The 19,819-nt window shown below is 34.9% G+C and overlaps 1 protein-coding gene across 3 annotated transcripts in view; it reads right to left on the bottom strand.

Moving 5' to 3' along the window:
• Nucleotides 1–19,819, bottom strand: part of RC3H1 (ring finger and CCCH-type domains 1) — a 61,652-nt gene that overhangs the window by 13,362 nt on the left and 28,471 nt on the right. For 2 of the 3 annotated variants that reach the window (XM_074308394.1, XM_074308393.1), the window contains exons 3-11: nt 18,352–18,472; nt 14,085–14,324; nt 12,562–12,737; nt 11,515–11,715; nt 8,804–8,936; nt 4,860–4,978; nt 3,913–4,025; nt 2,259–2,540; nt 1,734–1,948 (exon numbers count right to left, since the gene is read on the bottom strand). In XM_074308394.1, the coding sequence (XP_074164495.1) occupies nt 1,734–1,948; nt 2,259–2,540; nt 3,913–4,025; nt 4,860–4,978; nt 8,804–8,936; nt 11,515–11,715; nt 12,562–12,737; nt 14,085–14,324; nt 18,352–18,472 (1,600 nt within the window). The remainder of the gene's footprint in view (nt 1–1,733; nt 1,949–2,258; nt 2,541–3,912; nt 4,026–4,859; nt 4,979–8,803; nt 8,937–11,514; nt 11,716–12,561; nt 12,738–14,084; nt 14,325–18,351; nt 18,473–19,819) is intronic. The other variant, XM_074308395.1, reaches the window with a different exon arrangement.

Below are 19,819 nucleotides of genomic sequence, written 5' to 3' on the forward strand. Positions count from 1 at the left end.
ACAAGCAGGAGAAGAAGCTTCCCCATAGTTAAGAGCTATCCAAGAGTTAATGAGACTATGCTGGAAAACAGTGGGTTCTGCTTCAGAGAACATTTGAGCCAAGACTAGCTGACTTAGCAGCCATTGGTTGTAGAGAGGAATATTGTTCAGATCAGGAAGGACTGGATGGCTGTTCATTGTTTCTTCTAATCCTATGCAATACCAGTGTTTCCCTTTAATTTAGCTTATAAATCATTATTTCTAAAAGAACTTTGAATATGTTCTTCCTCGCTGAAATACCTTTAAGGGGTTCTCACTTGACTGGATGAATTAAGCTCAAACTCCTCAGCCGACCAATTGTTGTTCCTCAATAAAGTTACAACTGCACTTTTTAACCATAACTTCTTAATCATCCTAAATATATCCTATACTTAGAGCTAAAACAACTCTCTAAAAAATGACCTACAATTTCCTCCAATCATACTTTTGCTCTTGTTATTCCTTCATTCTGAAATCATAGTATCCCAGAGCTAGAGATGGAACTGACTTCAAAAATCATGTAAATCCAACCCCTAATTTTTGTAAATAAAGAAATGGTCCCAGAGAAGCCAACTGACCTGCCCAGTATTACAAAACTAGTAAGGAACAGGATTGGGATCTGGACCAGGGAACAAAGCTGTCAAATGGCACAGCTCCTCCTTCCTGTATTCAGGGGCTGAAACTAGAACAAATGAAGTAATAACCTTTTTGTGAAATACTTCAACCCCCACTCTAAGAGTTAAATGAGAATGTACCCCTCTCCCCAAACTCCTAGCCAACCTGGAACTCTCCTGCTATACATCAGCTCCTGAAAATCTGGGGAGACCCTGTAGGCTACAGTTAATGCAGGAGGTGCCAAGGGGCCATGCATTCTAGATGGCGACTATCGAATCTTTATAAAGCCCATTTTTTGCTCTCTTATCAATGTCTCAAAAATAACTTTCTTGATTGCCTTAAATGGATGATTTCTGCTTCTCTGTATAGCCTTAAACAACTAAAAGTCTCCTAAGATGACCTCTGGGTCTGTCTGATCTACACTGATGATTCTATGATCCCTGAATTGCACTGACCATGTGAACTTAGAATACTTGTTTGACTCAACAGGGTATCGTTTATTATAGTAATTTCTGCTAAATTCCTGAGTTTCAAAGGCAAGCAAGATTTCCAATAATTCCCAATGAGTATATATTGACTCATATATGCTTGAGCATATTATATATATATATATATATGTATATATATGTATATATATATATATTATATATATATATATTATATATATACACACACACACACACACACACACACACACATATATATATATATATATATACACACACACACACATATATATACATATATATATATATATATTTAGGCTAAAAGACTGTGTTCAAGATATAACAACCTAGCAAACCTCCTGTTACCTACTGAGTAGACTTTCATTTCCCTTTTATTGTGACTTGTCATTTCTATGACTACATGAACATTCTAGATAATAGATAACAGCACAATACTGCTTAAAAGACTGCCTTAGGTTTTATTTCCAGCTTTGTAACGGGAAGAACTTAACATAGCTCACTGCATCCTTGTTTGTTATTAATTGTTAATGTCATCTACCTATCTCATGAAAAATGCAGCAATAATGAACAAAGTACTACTTAACTACTACTCTAAGAGAAGATGGGTTATACAAATGAAGGGGGTGTTATTACCTGGTGGATATGGAGCTGGCTCAAAAGGAGGAGCAGCCCCTCGAGGATCCTGATAAAATACATCTGCTTGCTGTGCTGAGTATAGCTGGGAACCTCGTGGTACCATGGGAAGAGGTTTGGTAACTGGCATAGAAGGCAGGTCTGTCGGTCCCCTGGGGGGTACAGGGTGGGGAGTCACAGGTAAGGCAGAAATATTCTTAGGTCCAGGTTCCAGTCTAAAAGCAAAAGGAAAAATGTCTTAACGAACATTTAAGTTGTCTGAAGTTCCCTTCAAATCAACATGCTATGTATAACAAATTAATTTTGCACATTCTAGAAGTAGCTTTTAATAATTTCTATTATCCCTCTAATAAAAAATAAAGTGGTTTATTTCTCCTATGCTGCTTTCTTTTTTAATCATTAGCTTACAGAAATGCAGCCACAAGAAAAAATGGGAACTAAAGAAGTTGAGATCAGAAAATGTCTAATGCTCCTTAATCATGTTTATACAGAGGAAACCCCAATCAATAGTCAGGAAGCTCATACAGGTCAGGAGGGGATCCAGGAGCACTGCTGCTCAGGTGGTCAATTTTCCCTGGCTTCAGGCCAGAATCATAGCTGGAGTCCGTCCCTCGGGGGATCAGCTGGGTCACTGCATTCCCTGCTGACACAATTCCATTTGGCAAGGCAGTAGGTTTTCTGCTGGGCAGGTCCACTGTCCCTTCTTCTGAAAGGATAGCTGCTGAAGGTAGGCCCACCTCATTGAGCTGGCCTAAGGAGGCACTCAGGGGTCTTCTGGGAACCAGACGTTTGTTCATTTTACGAAATCTTCAGAAAAACAGAATCACACACCAAAACAATAAAAAAATTAAAATAAAAAAAAAAATTAAGCCACCAACTAAAAGTAACAGTTTCTCACAAGCATAATAGGGAAAACATCACATTCTTATCATATAAACTTTCTAGCAATCAGATTTTTTAAAGTAATTACCTGATCAGATTCCCCTTTTTGAAATTACAGTAAAGCATTGTAACAGAAAATCTACAATTATCTACAAGAATGTGCATGTAGGAAAATAAACAAAAAAAAATTGTATATACCTCATTCTGCCTTGCATATTTATTTATTCAACAAATTAAACATTTGTTGATTGAATGAAACATTCATTAGGAACATTTTGATTAAAGTCAAAAGCATTTTGAATATGTGTATATTCACTGTATTCTACTACTCTTTTATCATAAGTAGTCCACTGAATCACTCAAATCAATGCTTAATGACAAAGCATTTTTTGAACCTCCTATAGAGTTCGTTAGAGGAACAGAAGAAAAAAAAGAAAACCTAGATTCTGAAATCTTTTGCTCTATTATATTCAATGATTGCAAAAAAGCCACTTTTATTAAATTCTCAGAGGAAAACTATCATAAAGACACATAAAATACTACCAACCAATTTAATGGACAAGTTCAACCACTTGGAAGTGGCAAAATTTAACTGTTATTGTAATAGGAATTATGATACCTATGTACTTAAAGAAGGAATTACAACTGAGTAATTTACGGAGACATATGAAATGAGAAATAAGCAAAGGGGGAAAAGAAGGAAATTTCTTTTTCTTACAGCTAGCCAGAAAAGCCAAAGTAGACATGAGATAATAAAGTCTAAACTTTATTGTAGTTAAAAATTTAACTCCCATACTACAGAATCCTTTTTCAACTATAAAGGGAAGTTTGTTCTAAAATAGTGATTCTTTTGGTACACATTTAAATTTAGAAATCATAAATAACATGTAATTATCCTAAATGGTTTCTATTTGTGAATAGCTGAAAGAAGAAAGTCTATTCTTTCATTTAGCTTACTATAAGGGAGTAAAGTCCTCACTTTTCAGATGTAACACAACAGTCTTGCAAAATATTGTCACTCCTTCAAGAGATATATAAATATAAAAATGCTGCTTTCTCAGCTCTCCCTAACAACATCCTCCACCAATTTGGTTGCTATTTTGCTGCTCTTCATTTTTGGCCAAATTCTTTTAAGTTATTATATCAACATTTAAAAATTGCCTTGGTATAGTTTATTATAGTAACTTCTGTTAACTTACTGAGTTTCAAAGGCAAGCAAGGTTTTCAATGAAACTCTACATTGTGTTAACAGGCATAGACTAAGATCTAAAGTAATTCCCACAAGATGGACACCTACTTTTCCAATTCATCCTGTGAGTGTGCAAATGTGCAGCTGGCCCCGCGGGGGCACCCTCCTCTCTGTTTCATGTCTCGGCACATGTAAGTTTTATACTTGCTGTGCTGAGGAGGCTAAGAAGCAAAAATAAATAAGTCAATCAGTGAAATATTTAAATAGATGATTTTACAATTACTGTACATAATTTAAAGGGTTTTAAGAAGCATTTGTCTTGAAGTTTCAGAATAAAGAACATAGTAATGTAATACTTTCCACATACTTTAGTATCAAAACACAATACATTTTCAATGCATGACCTCAATCTTAGTAATCCACTATTTTCCTCTGAGGTTTTTTTTTTTTAATGGCAGTGAAACCATTATAGTTTAGGATTATAATCATGTCTTTTAAATTAGTTTATAAAATTAATGCCATCCAGAACAATGTAGAATCTTAAAAAAAATACTTATTTAATGATTATGATGACCTTCCCTTAACCATATCATGCTTTATTTAATAGACACTTTAAAGCCTTGGACATCAATTAAAACAATGAAATTTTTATCAAATGGCACACTTCATCAAATCACCAATCTGCAAAACGCCAGAGAAGTTTATTACCATGTTTTGAGATTCTACTCCGTAAGTGAAGAAAACTTTAAGATTCTCTTTCCTTCTTAAGGAGAATGAAATAAAGCTCAAATTTTAGGTGTCAAACTCCTTATCTTTATTCTATATGACAGACCTTTACTACAAGGTTAAATCTTTACTTCAATTTTTCTAGATGGCCACACAAACCCAGTTTACAAGGATAATTATGAAAAAATTGAAATTTAATTTTTTGCCAGCATCTCCTTGATACTCTTTCAAAAGTATTGCTGATTCAATTTTGCAAAGTATTACCCAACTTTTCTTTTTTATGTCTGAGCCTTTAGTGGCTTTACTTTATATTAATACTTCTATATTACCTGCTGCTGGTCTGTTCCTTTCTTGCTGTGATTCTGAATATAATCAACCAGTCCATGCACCACTGTGCGCACAGCAACCAACCCATTTTCTAGCTGTTCCCAGGTTGGAGGAGGGGCATCTATGGAAAACACAAGGAGGAAAAGCAAGAGTATTTTACAAGGCTGTAAAAAATATCAATAAATTCAATTATGAAAAAGAGCAAAACAATTTTTACCTATGCAAAAGATGATACTTGGGCATCCAAGAAAAATAAGGTCTTTCCCTACAGTACGTCCTTTTAACTTTCCATTCAAAGTAGGAATTAACAAAGAAATAGGGGTTAGCATGAGCTTTTTTTCCCCTTCTATTTTCAGTAAAACCATTAGCTTTAAAAAAAAAAAAAAAAAATGCAGAGATAAAACAAGTAGCCTGGTACCTCCTTGCTATTGTTAAAATATTTCTCAGATTACTGATTTTAAACATTATAAGAGATGGTTTAAAAAAAAAAAAAAAAAAAAAAACATTAAAACACCTCCCCTCCAAAAATCCACCTAAAGAGATGCCATTTAAAGGAACTTTAAAGTAAACTGTGTATACTTATAAAATGAAAATAAACTATTCATTTCTTTGATGAACCTGGATAGCTATATATAGAAAAGACTTTGTAATTTACCAGGAAAATAAATATAGTTAATGATAATTTTTTTTAAATTCCATGTAAATAAGGTAAAAATTGCATTTTATAGAATTGTAGACTATAAAATTCCAGAGTTCACACCTGATAACGTTTCCATTTTCAAGGCAGATCAACTGAACTTATGACCTTTTAGTTGCTGCAAAACTCTTAAGTTGCCCCTTAAATATACACCAAGTGCTTCTTATTGTGCTTATGAGGAGGACAAGTCCAAACCCTCCTTCCAAAAATCAGTCCTTCACACATGAAAAGAGCTCTTAAGTCTTCTCTTTTCTACTCAACCTCAATTCCTTTAAATGATTCTCATTTGGATGGGGAATGGAACAAACATTTAAATGCCTGCTATGTGCCAGTCTCTGTACTAATAAAACCCTTTACAAATTTTTATCTTATTTGATCCTCCTAACAACTTTTGAGAGGTAGGTGCTATTGTGATCCCCATTTTAGTTAAGGAAATTAAATCAGACATAAATAAGGCGAGTCACTTGTCAGAATGATGCAACTTGTAAGTGTCCAAATTTGGAATCTTTCTGATTCTAGGCCCAGCACTCTACTGCACCCATCCAGCTGCTTCCAGATACGGTGTGTATCTCTACAGAAATACTAGACCACACATTGGTCTAGTTTAGTTAGATCAGAATAAGCAGCTTAGAAAGGTCAGTGATATATGCAAAATTCTGAAAATAAAATGCAGGCTTAGATGAAGGAGCCATTAATACAACATGGAGAGAGTAAATAAAATTTTAAAAAAGCAAATGTCAGCACAAGTTCCTGATATTTTTCAGAATAAAGATCCACTTTTGGAAAAAAAAAAAAAAAAAAAAAAGAGAGAGAGAGAGAGAGAGAGAGAGAGAGAGACATTCTTCCACCAAGATAATAGACATATCAAATACTCAAAATTCACTTGTAGTTTATTAATCATAGCAGCATAGTCAACATTCTACAAAAACATCACACATAATGAGGCTTCAAACAATAAGTTTATTTATTAGAAAGAATATCAATTAATATGTGATTGGTGCTATTGTGGCAAAGTGGGTTCATGGACCCAGGATAATGAAAATCTCCACAAACTTTTGGCAAATAAGGTGGCAACTATTTCCCTTAAAGAACGAATCTCCTTTTTGATGATCATTTTCCAAGATCTTCAAAGGCTTTTCATTTCTAATTACTTCAAGTTTGGAAAAGAGCTCATTTTTCTCTTTAAACTAATTCCACTTAGCTAAAGTAACAATAAAGGTCTGTGGAATAATGGATAGAGCACTGCATTTATTAAACACTTCTTTAAGGTATTAGGCCCTGGGCTGAGAACTGCAAAGACAACAGGCAGTCTGTCTAAGATTCAGAATCTCAAAGGGCTGACCTATTATAGTATAGAGAATTCCCAATAAGATTACACATCTACCCTCTATTCCTAAAACAAAGGCAGCTTATCTTGTTCTTTAACCAAGTGTACTGCTACTATAACACAGTTCAATGTTAACAAAAAGACGCTATTTTAAAATTTTAAAACCTGTAAAATTATTAAAAAATGTCAAAAATTTAATACTGATTACCATATCCTAAACATTTTTGTACTATGTTTTTATGAGCCATATATGAATCAATAAACATTTATTATCTTCTGTGTGCCAGGCACAAGAATTTTAAAGATAAAAAGTTCTTTCCCCCAGCAACATATTTAAAATAAATCCAAGATGAATAAAGGACTTTAGGAATTAGATAATATTTGAGCTAAATCTAGAATGACACCAGAGATTTCAAGAGAAGGAGATAAAAGAAAGGATGTGTTCAGGAAGAGGTAGGAGATATGGTTCTATTACATGAGGGAAGTCACATGTAACAAGACTAGAAAAGAAGATTGGATCTTATGGAAATGTCTTACTTCTGAGGGCAGTTAACTCAAATGAAAAATATATGATATGATCTTAAGAGATATTAAGGACTATTAAGGATGTATTCAGTACACAAATAACATGATCTGATAAATATAAGCGATGTTGTGATGGTACTAGTATCCTTTGGTGCAAAGAAAAATGAGAAATCAAAGATAATTGCCAAAATTGTAAATCCATGTAATTTGAAGTGTAAGAGAAGTGGTTTTGGGGACAAAGATAAGAAGCTTAAACATGCTGAGTTTGAAATAACACTGGAATATCTAGTTTGTAATATCTACAAGGCAATAAAAAATGCAAGCATGGAGAACTCAGGAAAAAGAGACTAGATAGATAGATAGATCTGAAAGTCATCCACACAAAGATGTTAACTAAACCATGAGAGAGAATGATGTCACCAAAATAGAATGGAGAAAAAACAAAAACAAAAACAGAAATGGCTAAAGATAGGACCTTGATGGTACATCCATAGTTGGGGGAATACAGAGGAATTGTTTACAAATGAGTTTAACTAGCTGGCATCTGCAGTCCCTTCCAATTGTGAAGGTCCCCCTGCCCAAGGTGGAGCCACAAAGGCAATAACTGGAGGGCTGGAATAGAAGGAGCCTCAGTGGTGGACTGGCTCTGAGGAGTCATAAAACCTTCCTCAACTCAAGGTGCCCTCGGGCATGACTTGTGTGTTCAGCCTAACAGGGATCTCTCAACTGCTTCCTGTTGGCCAGTTTCTCTGAGTTGTCATATGGTCGCTTCACTTAATAAGTATTACCTACATGGCTGAAACTTGCATATTAGCAGTGTGACTGCATCTCTCCCTCATGAACTTTTTAAGCGCATGCATGGAATTGAAAGAACCTAAGAAATGACAAGTGGCTTGCCCGACTCCAAGGCCCCAAAAGAGAAGGCGGCTCAGAGCTGAGTGATGGGCACAAAATGGGGCCAGGGCCACTGGTCCAGCACAGAGCTCATGCTAGGAAGAAGGACACAAGAAGACTGGAACATGAGAATGGAGCCAAGTGATAATGGGTTGGAATGCCAAATGAGGGCAAACCTGATAGAGCTGAGGGAGCGTGTACCTAAGTGGAGCCTCCAAGGTGGGGAAGAGACCGGAGGCACCTGTGGCAATGTCCCAATGTGAGGCAATGAGGGCCTGTGCTCAAAGGAGGAGGTGACATACTGGAAAAGCACGGCCAGGGCCTCAGCGACCACCAAGACATGGGGATGAGAGTAGGAGAAGCCGAGGAGGTCACCCTGGGGTAGACCTGGTGGATTGAAGGACAGGGTCGCCCTCTCTAGCGATAGGAAATGGAGGAGGTAGTGAGAGTTGGGAGCTTATGAGACACCCAGAGAAGCACTACAATACATAAAGGTTAGCTACCTGGACTCGGGTCAATATTTGCTAATAGCTCCAGATGGGGTCGCAGACGATTCAGATTTGCAGGGTCACCAGTCCTCTGAAGAGCAATTGTTAATTCCTGAACACTCTGTGCAAATGAGGCTGGGGTCTGCAACTTAAAAAAAGATAAATATTAACTTTCCCAGAGGTTAGACAACCTTTTTCATTTCCAAAGGAAAAAAAATTTTTTAAATCACTCATTTTTGTGGCTTACTGCATCTCATTTTTTACCTGGGGGAAAGATTCACTTTGTCACAATTTCGATCCATCAAATTCCTTCTAATCACAAAAGTTAATCTGAATATATAGACCACCATTCTCTAAATAATCAAAAGCCTCAAATAGGTAGAAAAAATAATTATCAATAACTACCTGAAAATTTATTTAAAGAAATCTTCATTAAAAATAACTTCTGAGACATATTACAATACCTAATTCACCACTGGTGGAGCTGTGAAGAAATAGGCACATTATACTACTAGTGGAATTGTGAAATGATAGCAATCTTTCTGGAAAAGCAATTCAGCATTATGTTGTAAGAAAGATAGAAATTTATGAATCATCTATTATATGGGTACTCTGCTAGGAAATGGGGATAAAAAAGCAAAAAAATGAAACAGATTTTGCCTTCAGCAAGCTTCTATGTACACATAGAAAATATCTACAATATGAAATGCAAACTAATTTAGGAAAAACTAATAGCTTTTGTGAGGGCAGTGTTTGAATTATCCTTTAAAAGACATCAAAGGGGTCAGCTAGATGGCACAGTGGAGAAAGCTGGCCCTGAGAAGGACCTGAGTTTAAATCTGGCCTCATATACTTAACACATAATAGCTGTGATTCTAGCCAAGTCACTTAACCCCAAACCCAAAACAATAAAAGACACCAGAAATTTTAAGAAGTAGAACAGAGGAAGGAAGGCCTTATAAGCATGGGGGCAGCACACACATAGGTGCAGAGAAAAGCAAGGCCACTTTTAGCCAAACTGTATAGTGAATTAATATCTAATATGGTCTGAAAAGAATTAAATGGATATACTTTAAATGTTATCCAAAAGTTAACAGAAACCACTTGAATTTTTTGAGCAGTCATGTGAAATGTATGGTTTAGAAGTTTTGATCCAACAGATACTCTAAAGAATTTTTTTTTAAAGTAAAAAACAAAACAAAACAAAAAAAAACCTCTTTAAAAATATCAATAGCAACATTCCCCCCCCCCCCGGGGGCTGAGGTTAAGTGACTTGCCCAGGGTCACACAGCTAGGAAGTGTTAAGTGTCTGAGACCAGACCTGAACTCTGGTCCTCCTGAATTCAAGGCTGGTGCTTCATCCACTGCGCCACCTAGTTGCCCCAAATAGCAACATTATTAATTAGTAGAAAATCATTGGAAGACTGTCACAAAGAGAAATTGTGACATGAATGCATAGAAATATTGTTGCACTTCAAGAAGTGACAAATGTGAAAAAAATTTTTTAAATTAAAAACATTTTTTTAAAGTGACATGAAAACATAATAAGACATGGAGTAGTTCAGAATCAAAGAAAACAATTTACACACAGAAAAAACTGATAGAAAAATGACAGAAATGATATAGGAAAAAAATGATAATTCAGAAAAAATACACTTAAGAAAAATCAGTTCTAAGAGGGCACACATGAGCATGATCTTAATAAAGTTAATATACAGTAACTTTTTTCAAAACTGTAATACAAGTTTATAATTGTGCACATTTTAGAATCTCTATTTGAATATTTTTGCTCTTAGTCATGCAATCATCTCTATCCATACAAGCAAGAGACTAAAGAGACATCTATACTAATTTATACTAATATATATATATAAATTTCATTTATACTAAGGTGGTAACATACATACTATTATTACTGCAGAAAAGATTTATCTTGACAAAGTGAGAGGATTTATTTCTCTAGCAGCATTAAGCAGTGACAATTCATAATCTTTCTAATCATAAAAAGATTATCAATGAAGAAAGTGATAACAAATTATAACCCTCAAAGCCTCAGAGCATATGTAAGAATAACCACTTTACTCACTAATCCAAAACATGACCTTTTCTTTCTGCAATTAATGTGGAAAAAGTCTCTCTGCCTAAAATTGAAGAGATAATATATAAGTCAGAGACAAATCCACATCTGATAGTTGTCTATTTAGATTTAAAAGTTAATTATAAACCAAGACAAAAAAAAAGCCTCCTTCCCAGATTTCACAAGTTCCACAGATTCCTTAAGAGTTTACTTGAGGAACTCGAGGAACTCCAGAACTGGGACATATGTGTCAGAGTTGTTAGGGGGATCCTGGGAGAATATTTTGATAAAAGTAGCCATGTCCATATAATAATTAGAAGCTCCTTCAAATTAGGTTTTAACCAAATGTCTAGGATTAGTAATTGTACTTATGGCTATAGTCTATTGTATTTAATATATCTGGAGAACTGAATAATGAAACTCAAAAAAGAGAAGAGAGATTAAAACAATGTGAACTTAAGAATAGACAATGACCCTAAGGAACAAATACTGACATTGATCAATTTGTCTATTCATAAAAAGTAAATGTCTACCTTAGAGAACCATTAGAAAATGAAACTTATATGTACAAATTATGAGCTGTTTGCTTTCCAAGTAATGAAAGTTTAAAGATAAGTCAGATATAATAAGGAACAAAAAGAGACTTTACCTTGTCAATAATAGACTGCATGTGAGATTTATGTGACTGATCTCCATAAAGAAGAGAAGACCATTGGTCTGGGGCAATGCGCAAGCCTGCCTCCATGGCAATCTGAACTATCTGGGAGTCATGTTCCCGACGAAGAGCTTCATATGTCCTAAACTCCTCCTTCAATTGCATTAAGGAGGAATCTTCATCACGTTTTGTCACCTGAGGAATACAACAATACACACACACCAGACAATAATATAGGCCACATTATGATTATAATGCAAATGTACAAACATAACCAAAATTCTGCTTTCTGACCCCCATACTATAAAATAAATTCATCCTTCTGCCCTCAAGAAAGTTGTGTCTTCAAATTGTATGGTTTCCTAAAAGACTGCAATAGGAAGAATGAATAAATATAGCCAAAGGAATTTATCAATGCCAAGAAAACACTATTTCACAAGAAAGATTAGTGATAGGAAACCTGTTATTTTGTATGTTACAATACTATTAAATGAAAAAGCAAGCATTTTTGATATTTGCAAAGTGCTAAATCATTTTAATCTTGTTTTAAAAGAAAATTCATCTTGACATTTTTATTTAACAAATTCTTAATAACCTGATTAGTCCATTTCAAATCTTAAAACTCTTAACATTCTCTTTAACAACTTAACTAGGCTTGTCAAAGCTCTAACAACTCAGAAGACCAATCCCAAATTCTAGTACCACCTATATTTAATAAACCTTTATTTTACAATTTCATATTCAAAGAACAGTTTTAAACAGTTACTTCTCAGAACTGATGATATAAAATAATTGTTTCTTTTCTATCAGGATAAATCTTATTTTAATAAGTATCATCAAGATAGAAATTTTTATATAGCAAAACTTTCTAAGTTCCAGTTTGCTCAACTTTGAGCAACACTTAATATACTGTTCTTTTAATCTAGTGAAGACTTTCAAAGAACACTCAGGCAGTTTTGATTCATTTAACATTTCTATGTGAAGGAAGAGAATGAATCTATTTCTTTAAATCCTGGTACCCAATTTATGCCAGCTTTGTACCTTGAAACAGGAGGCTCTGTACAATAGCTGAACAACATGTCCAATGCTGGTTTTTGAGGCCTGAGGAAATCGTGGCTCCAATCTTTGCACCACAAATAGAACCAAGACTTTTCGAGACAAAGCAGATCCATCTTCTAAGGCCAACAGGACCAGTTTCAGGGCTTCTTCCTGCATTGCTGGAAAAGTCAGGTAAAAACCAAATTTATTCTGAGTTGTCATAGGAAAATTCTTGTAGGTTCTCAGGTTTGACACTGAATATAGTATCACATTCCCTCCCAGTCTGGACAAAGTACTTCATAAGATAAGATCTTAAGATCAGAAAAGGGCATTAGACATTAACTAACAAAATTCCTTACCAGAAAAATTCAATTCCTCTGTCTATGCATAACTTGCCTGACTCTTTGTGGCCTGTGGCCCATCCATCCTCCACTATCTCACCAAGTCCATCCCAAATTCACGTTCATTGCTTCCATAACACTTACACTCTGCTGTACTTTTTACTTTCAATCTTTCCCAGAATTAGTTTTTCCAAATGAGTCTTGTCATAATGTGGTCAAAGTATTTAGACTTCAGCTTCAATTGTTCCTTTCAATAAATATAGTTAATTTCTTTAAGTATTGATGGATTTTATCTCATTACTCAATTCTCCTCCAGGAGGACAACTCAAAAGCCGTACGCTACTACAAAAACCGCCACTTTGACTCTATGGGCCTTTGTGGGCTTTCTTTTCAACAAATTTCAATTTCACAGCTACAGTGATCGTTGAGCCCACAACTATCCAAACTAACACAACTTCCATTTCTTCTCCTAACTGCTAGGAGTAAGCAAAAGAAGATGCCATGACCTTAGGGTTTTGGATTTTTTTTTTTCATGTTAGGCTTCAAGTCAGCCTTTTCACTCCCTGCTTTCATCCCCAAGAGGCTTTTTAATTTTTTATTTTCGACCATCAGACTAGTATAATCTGCACATCTGAGACTGCTGATATTTCTCCTAGCATCCTTAACTACAGCTTTTAAATGACCCTCCATATATATGTATATGTATATATATATATATATATAAAAGAATTAGCTTTTACAAGTTTGAATAATTAAGACAAATGTATAATTTGAAAAGAGAGCAGAGAATAACAGTGAGAAGTGACAGGTGATATCACTAAGAGGAACTATGTCCACAGCAATATGGACAATATGGAGTCCACTTACAGAGACAAACATTTTGAGATACCTTAGTACCATCAGGTTATTACCCAGTACAATCAATGTTAATGAGTAAATGAAGAGATTAAATCATGGCACAAATCCATACAAACTGAGTAAAAATTTTGGGAAAAGTTTTAGTATTAATAGTATTACACTTCAGATTTTTGCACAATTCAAAAGAGTGGAATAACTCCCTCACCAAAATAATAAAACAAGAACCTCTGGAAATTCAAATGTCTTCAGTAATCCTAGACAAGATTTCAAGAACAACTAATAAAGATAAATGATACATATTCAACATATCATTAAAATATCTTTTACCTGGTCCAAGGAACTGGCAGCCCCTGGCCCTGACTGCTGCCCAAAGATTAGAAGAAAGTTGTTGAGGATTCTGGTGCTGGAGGATTAGTTCTGTGACAGTCCGTTCCCCTAAAGATCGAGCTGCCCTCATAGCACGAATTCGACCTTCTTCTTCCACTAGTTGGCAGTGGACTAACGTCACCAATTTCCTCTGCATTGGGCGGCTCAGAACACTCTGAGTAGTGCTGTTCAGGCCTACTCCTTTAAAAGACAATATAAAAATTAATCTAGACTGTAAGATGGAGGTTAAGTTAGCAATCATAAAATTTAACCTAATTTGTGATAACAGTGGGAATCAGTCAAAAGCCACTGAACTATCTATCTGAAGATTCACTGATACCATTAAGCATTTACAACAACAAAGAGATCAAAAAAGCAAAGAAACGATACATACAAAAAATATTTACAGCAGTATTTTTTCAGCAGAGGAAAAGAACCAGGGCCACAGGACTGATAATGAACCACCAAAAGAAAGATGATGGACTCAAAATATGAAATAAATAAATTTCTGGAATTTGTTTTACCTAAATTGTTCTGAATTTTATTTTAAAAGGCTCTTTGTGCGTTTTATGTTTCCTGGTTTTCTGAAATAAGAAAGGGAGGGAGAAAGAGGAAATTATAGAAGAGAAAGAGGGTCCCTAGAACATCTTTTTAAAAATGCATAAGAGCAGAAGGCCAGAATATTTCACAGATAAGTAGCCTGGATTTGAAATTGAATTACATGGGAGGCAGCTAGGTGGCGCAGTGGAGAGCACCAGCCTTGAATTCAGGAGTACCTGAGTTCAAATCTAGTCTAAGATACTTAATACTTCCTAGCTGAGTGACCCTGGGCAAGTCACTTAACCCCAGCCTCAGGGGAAAAAAAAAGAAAGAAATTGAATTACATGAATTGGAATATATTATGCAAAAAGCATGTATATAATATTATTTACGCAATACTCAATTTCATGTACATACATGAAAATGCCCATCTTATTATTGGATAAGTTCAAAATAAAAAAATTAAAAAAAAATTTTAAAAAGGCCCACCTGTATCTTAAGGATGTCATAGAAAGGGTGACGTAATTATATAAAAATATTCGACAGTCTTGCAAAAGATCTTTATTGCTATATAGTGTTAAAAACAACTAAAAAACACAATAAATGCCCACTGACTAGGGGATCGCTAAACAAATTATAGTACATGAATAATACAATGTTGTAGGTACAGTAATATGGAAATATTACCGAGCCTTAAGGAAAACAGGAAGAATTTAAAGAAACATTCAAAGATGTACATGAACTGACAGAGTGTGATGCAAGGGCAAAAATTCATTATTATAGTACTGTCAATGGAAAAAAACCAAAACAAAACAAAAATATGAATTTCAATCCCCGTGCAATTATTATTATCAATCTCAAGATTGGTTCTGAGGAAAAGACAGGACAATGTTCCTCTCTATCCTTGCAGAGATAGAAGATTATGAGATACTGCCTGTACTATGAGTTCTTAAGAATCTTCTCATTTATTCATCTTTTCTTGAGGCTTAATCATTCTCCAATCATGTTACAAAAACAAAAAACTAGGGGGCAGCTAGGTGGCGCAGTGATAGATCACCAGCCTTGAATTCAGGAGGACTTGAGTTCAAATGTGGTCTCAGACACTTAACACTTCCTAGCTGTGTGACGGTGGGCAAGCCACTTAACCCCAGCCTCAGGGGGGAAAAGAAAAAAAAAAAAAAAACCAAAAAACCTAAAATAACCCTAAATCCACAGATTAGAGAATGGCTGTGATCTTGTACTGATCATTTCAGGGGTCTAGACAACCAATAAATTACAAAAATAAATATATGAATTAGCCAAAAGAATATAGGGGACCATTTTTGCTTTTCTATTTGTACACTAAATACCTTTCAAATTCTCTAGCACATAGTTAAGAACTTAAAAATATTTGATAATTGGGAGAGGAAAAAGATGAAGAGAAGATTGAGCAGGAACTCATCAAAAATTATAAAAATGTATAGAAAAATAGCAACAAGACCAGATATAAAAGATGGCTCTAAGAATGAGTATAGACTTATGATGACGATGACAATGACAATAATTCTAAAGCTGAGAATGCTGAGGCTGACAAGGAATGCTAAGGACAAGAGTAGATGTTCTTTTCAAGTCATAGGAAAAAAAGTAGAAACAGTGTGTGTGTGTGTGTGTGTGTGTGTGTGTGTGTGTGTGTGTGTGTGTGTGTGTGTGTGTGTTATATGAATTTCAGGGACTACTCTATGCCAATTGCAGAAGCAGATATTTGGTGATCAATGTGTTCCATGGGGGCAGGCATATTCCTAAAGACAGAAGTGCTTTCTTCATAAAAGAGAACCAACATGTCAACAAGAAAAGTGAGAACAAAAAGGGCTAGGGAAGTGAAACAAAATGAGTACCTCATTGCCCTTGGCAAATTTATATTTCTAGGACTAAAAGAAACTTGAAAAACCAGGAAAATGTTACTAGTGAACCAGTTAGGGTTTTTTGCAAAATTAGAAACAGATGACAATGAAATCTAACCAACAACAAAAAAAAGATGAGGTCCTGAAAAACTTTTAAAACATATCATTAAAGGGATGATTACTATTAAAAGCATATTGATAAAAGTAAATCTGGAAAAATCCATCTGAAAACGTGTCAAAAGAGACCAAATCACATTTCTTTTCTTTTTTGGACAGGAAATGTCTACAGCATGGGATACTGACTGCAAAATCAGATGACCAAAGGGCCCCTCCTGCCTGTTGGGAAAGCCACTTAATCTCCCTGGTTCACAGCTCCCTTGTCTAGGTTTCTAAATCCCTTTACAGCAGGAGATCTGCAGTAACAACAGTTGACAAAATCTAACACCTTATTCTTAGAAACAAGATGGGAAAGACAGCCTGAATGCAAAAGTAGTCTTTAACTGCTTGTTATCAATTTGGACCAGGTTCTTTGGTTAATAGCATAGAGCACAAACTTAAAACCTAGAGATTACACAAAAGTAGTAGCTAGCTGACACAATAAATGACTGAACTGCAATCAAAACAAAGATTTCTACAGACTAGATCAATGAGCCTAGTTCAATAACATGAAATTGAAAGGAATAAGTTTAGGATTTTATAGTTACAATAATAAGTTTAGGATTTTATAGTTAGCTTATAGTTTAAGCTACACAGCAGCTAATCATAAATAAATAAATAAATAAATAAATAAAGTGGATGAATGAATGAATAAAAGCACCTTCCTCCCTCGGACTTTGGTTAGGGTACTATACAAGGTGAAACAAACAAAAAAACAAACAAACAAACAAAAAAAAAAAAAAAAACAAAAAAAAAAAAAAACACCAGGTGTTATATGAAGGATAACAAGGAGGATTCAAAAGGGATTCAAAGTGCTCAGGGTAAGGGTATTAAATCTTATCCTACTCTTGTCTGTGTTCAGTTCTGGGTGATACATCATAAGAAGGAAATAGCATTTAGAAAGTGACAAAAGGAAAAAACCCAGCAAATGATATGAGAATCAGATGACAAATTGGGATGCTCAGCTTAGAATAGAAAAAAAAAATTTAAGAGGATGACATAAAAGCTATCTTCAAGGGAAAAAAGAAACATTTAATAACAACTTATTGTGTACCAGGGACTGAGCTAGGGCCTTTAACAAATATCATCTCATTTGATCTTCACAAATATGCTATTATTATCCCCATTTTATAATTGAAGAAGCTAAGGCAAACAGATTAAATGGCCAGTGCCATACTGCTCATAAAGGTCTGCTCATCAATTCAGGATTTCCTGACTCCAGAACCATCTTTCTATCATGGTATCACCTTTCTCCCTCAGTTGCCTAGATGAAAGGGCTATAACATGGCAAAGTTAATTTCAAACACTGTTTGGACTCACAATACAAAATAAAGAAAAATGGACAGAGGCTTCAAAGAGATAGTCTTCAGTGTGATAGCAAGAAAGACCTCTAAATAATGAGACTTATCCAAAAGTGTAATAGACGGCCTCATACAAAGAGGGTTGGCTCTACAATCTTGCATGTTAAAGTCACTGTTTAGTGTTTTCTAAAAATAGTGTTGCACAACAAGTTTGGGTTTATAAAAATAAATAGGTCAACACCAGATTGTCATCTTTAAGACTTTTACTAAAATTATTTGGATAATGAAACAGGCGCCCATTCTTTCTAATATTGCTCTCAAGAGGAACTGGACTAAGTGTAGAAGACTTACCTCTCGCACTGCTGAGTGGTTTCAAATACAATGCCAATTCCTCCACACATTTCTTCGCTTCCTCATAATGTTTTGTATCTTCTACCCCACTACACAAAGTAATGGGCTGCTGCTCAGGGACCTGTACACCAAACAGGACAGATTACTTAATTACCTAGTCCTATACCACCACCCATCAGGCTTACTTCAGATGCATATCATGATCTTCTTAAAAGTGGGTATACAATACCAGTAGCTCTGAAATGAATTTACACATCAACAGGCCCATTGTAATATTCACCAACCCCATGCCTTGCTGAATAAAAGCACCCTTCTCTGGACACCACCTGTTTATACATTAAAATCTATACACTTTTAAGAGCAAGAATTAATTCTAATTCCCTCACACTTTGTAGCATTCAATGTGTACTAAGTAGGTAAGAAAGGATCTAAAAGCTAGAAAAGGTGAGGAAGAAAGTCTAAAGTTTTTAAGTTTAAGACATTGTCTATAGAAATTGTGAAATTCTATTCACATATCTAAAAACCACTTCAATGTACAAACATTATATCCACATAGAAATAAATGTGATATGGCAAATAAACTACTTTTTCTTGATATTTTGCTATTCTGGAGCAGCTAGGTGGTGTAGTGGTTAGAGCACCAGCCTTGAAGTCAGGAGGACCAGAGTTTAAATCTGGACTCAAGACACTTAACACTTCCTAGTTGTGTGACCCTAGGTAAGTCACTTAACCCCAATTGCCTCAGCAAAATAAATAAATGAATGAATGAATGAAGGATGTTTTGCTCTTTATTATTAAACCATCATTCAAATAAATGACTTTCCATAATTAATGACTTAAATTATTTAAAAAATTTAAAAAAAAAAAAAAAAAAAAAGTCTATCATTCCCTACTGGCTCCTATTGTTTGGAAAGGATGGATGTTGAACAAGAGAGAGTTCTTCTTAGACTCTCAGTTTAAGGAGGGGACTCTGGAAATATACCTTTTAAAGTCTTCATCACAATGTGTGGAACAGCAGGCACTTAATTTTTAGTTTATTAACTGTTTATTGTTTAACTGTTTAATAATGGAACTGGAAATTGAATGGATGCTTATCAGTTGGAGAATGGCTGAATAAGTTGTGGAATATGAATGTTATGAAATATTATTGTTTTGTAAGAAATGATCAGCAGGATGATTTCAGAAAGGCCTAGAAAGACTTACATGAAGTGATGCTAAGTAAAATGAGCAGAACCAAGGGACATTGTACAGAGTAACAAGATGATTATATTGGACTGTGATGAACTTGTCTCTTTCCAACAATGCGGTGATTCAAGGTAATTCCAATAAATTGGGGATAGAAAAGGCCATCCATACCCAGGGAGAGAACTACAGAGAATGAATGTGGATCACAACATAGCATTTTAACCTTTTTAATGCTGTTTGTTTTTCCTTTTTGATCTGATTTTTTATTTTTGTGCAGCATGAG

Source organism: Sminthopsis crassicaudata, chromosome 4 (assembly GCF_048593235.1).
Source record: "Sminthopsis crassicaudata isolate SCR6 chromosome 4, ASM4859323v1, whole genome shotgun sequence".
Lineage (NCBI taxonomy): Eukaryota > Metazoa > Chordata > Mammalia > Dasyuromorphia > Dasyuridae > Sminthopsis > Sminthopsis crassicaudata.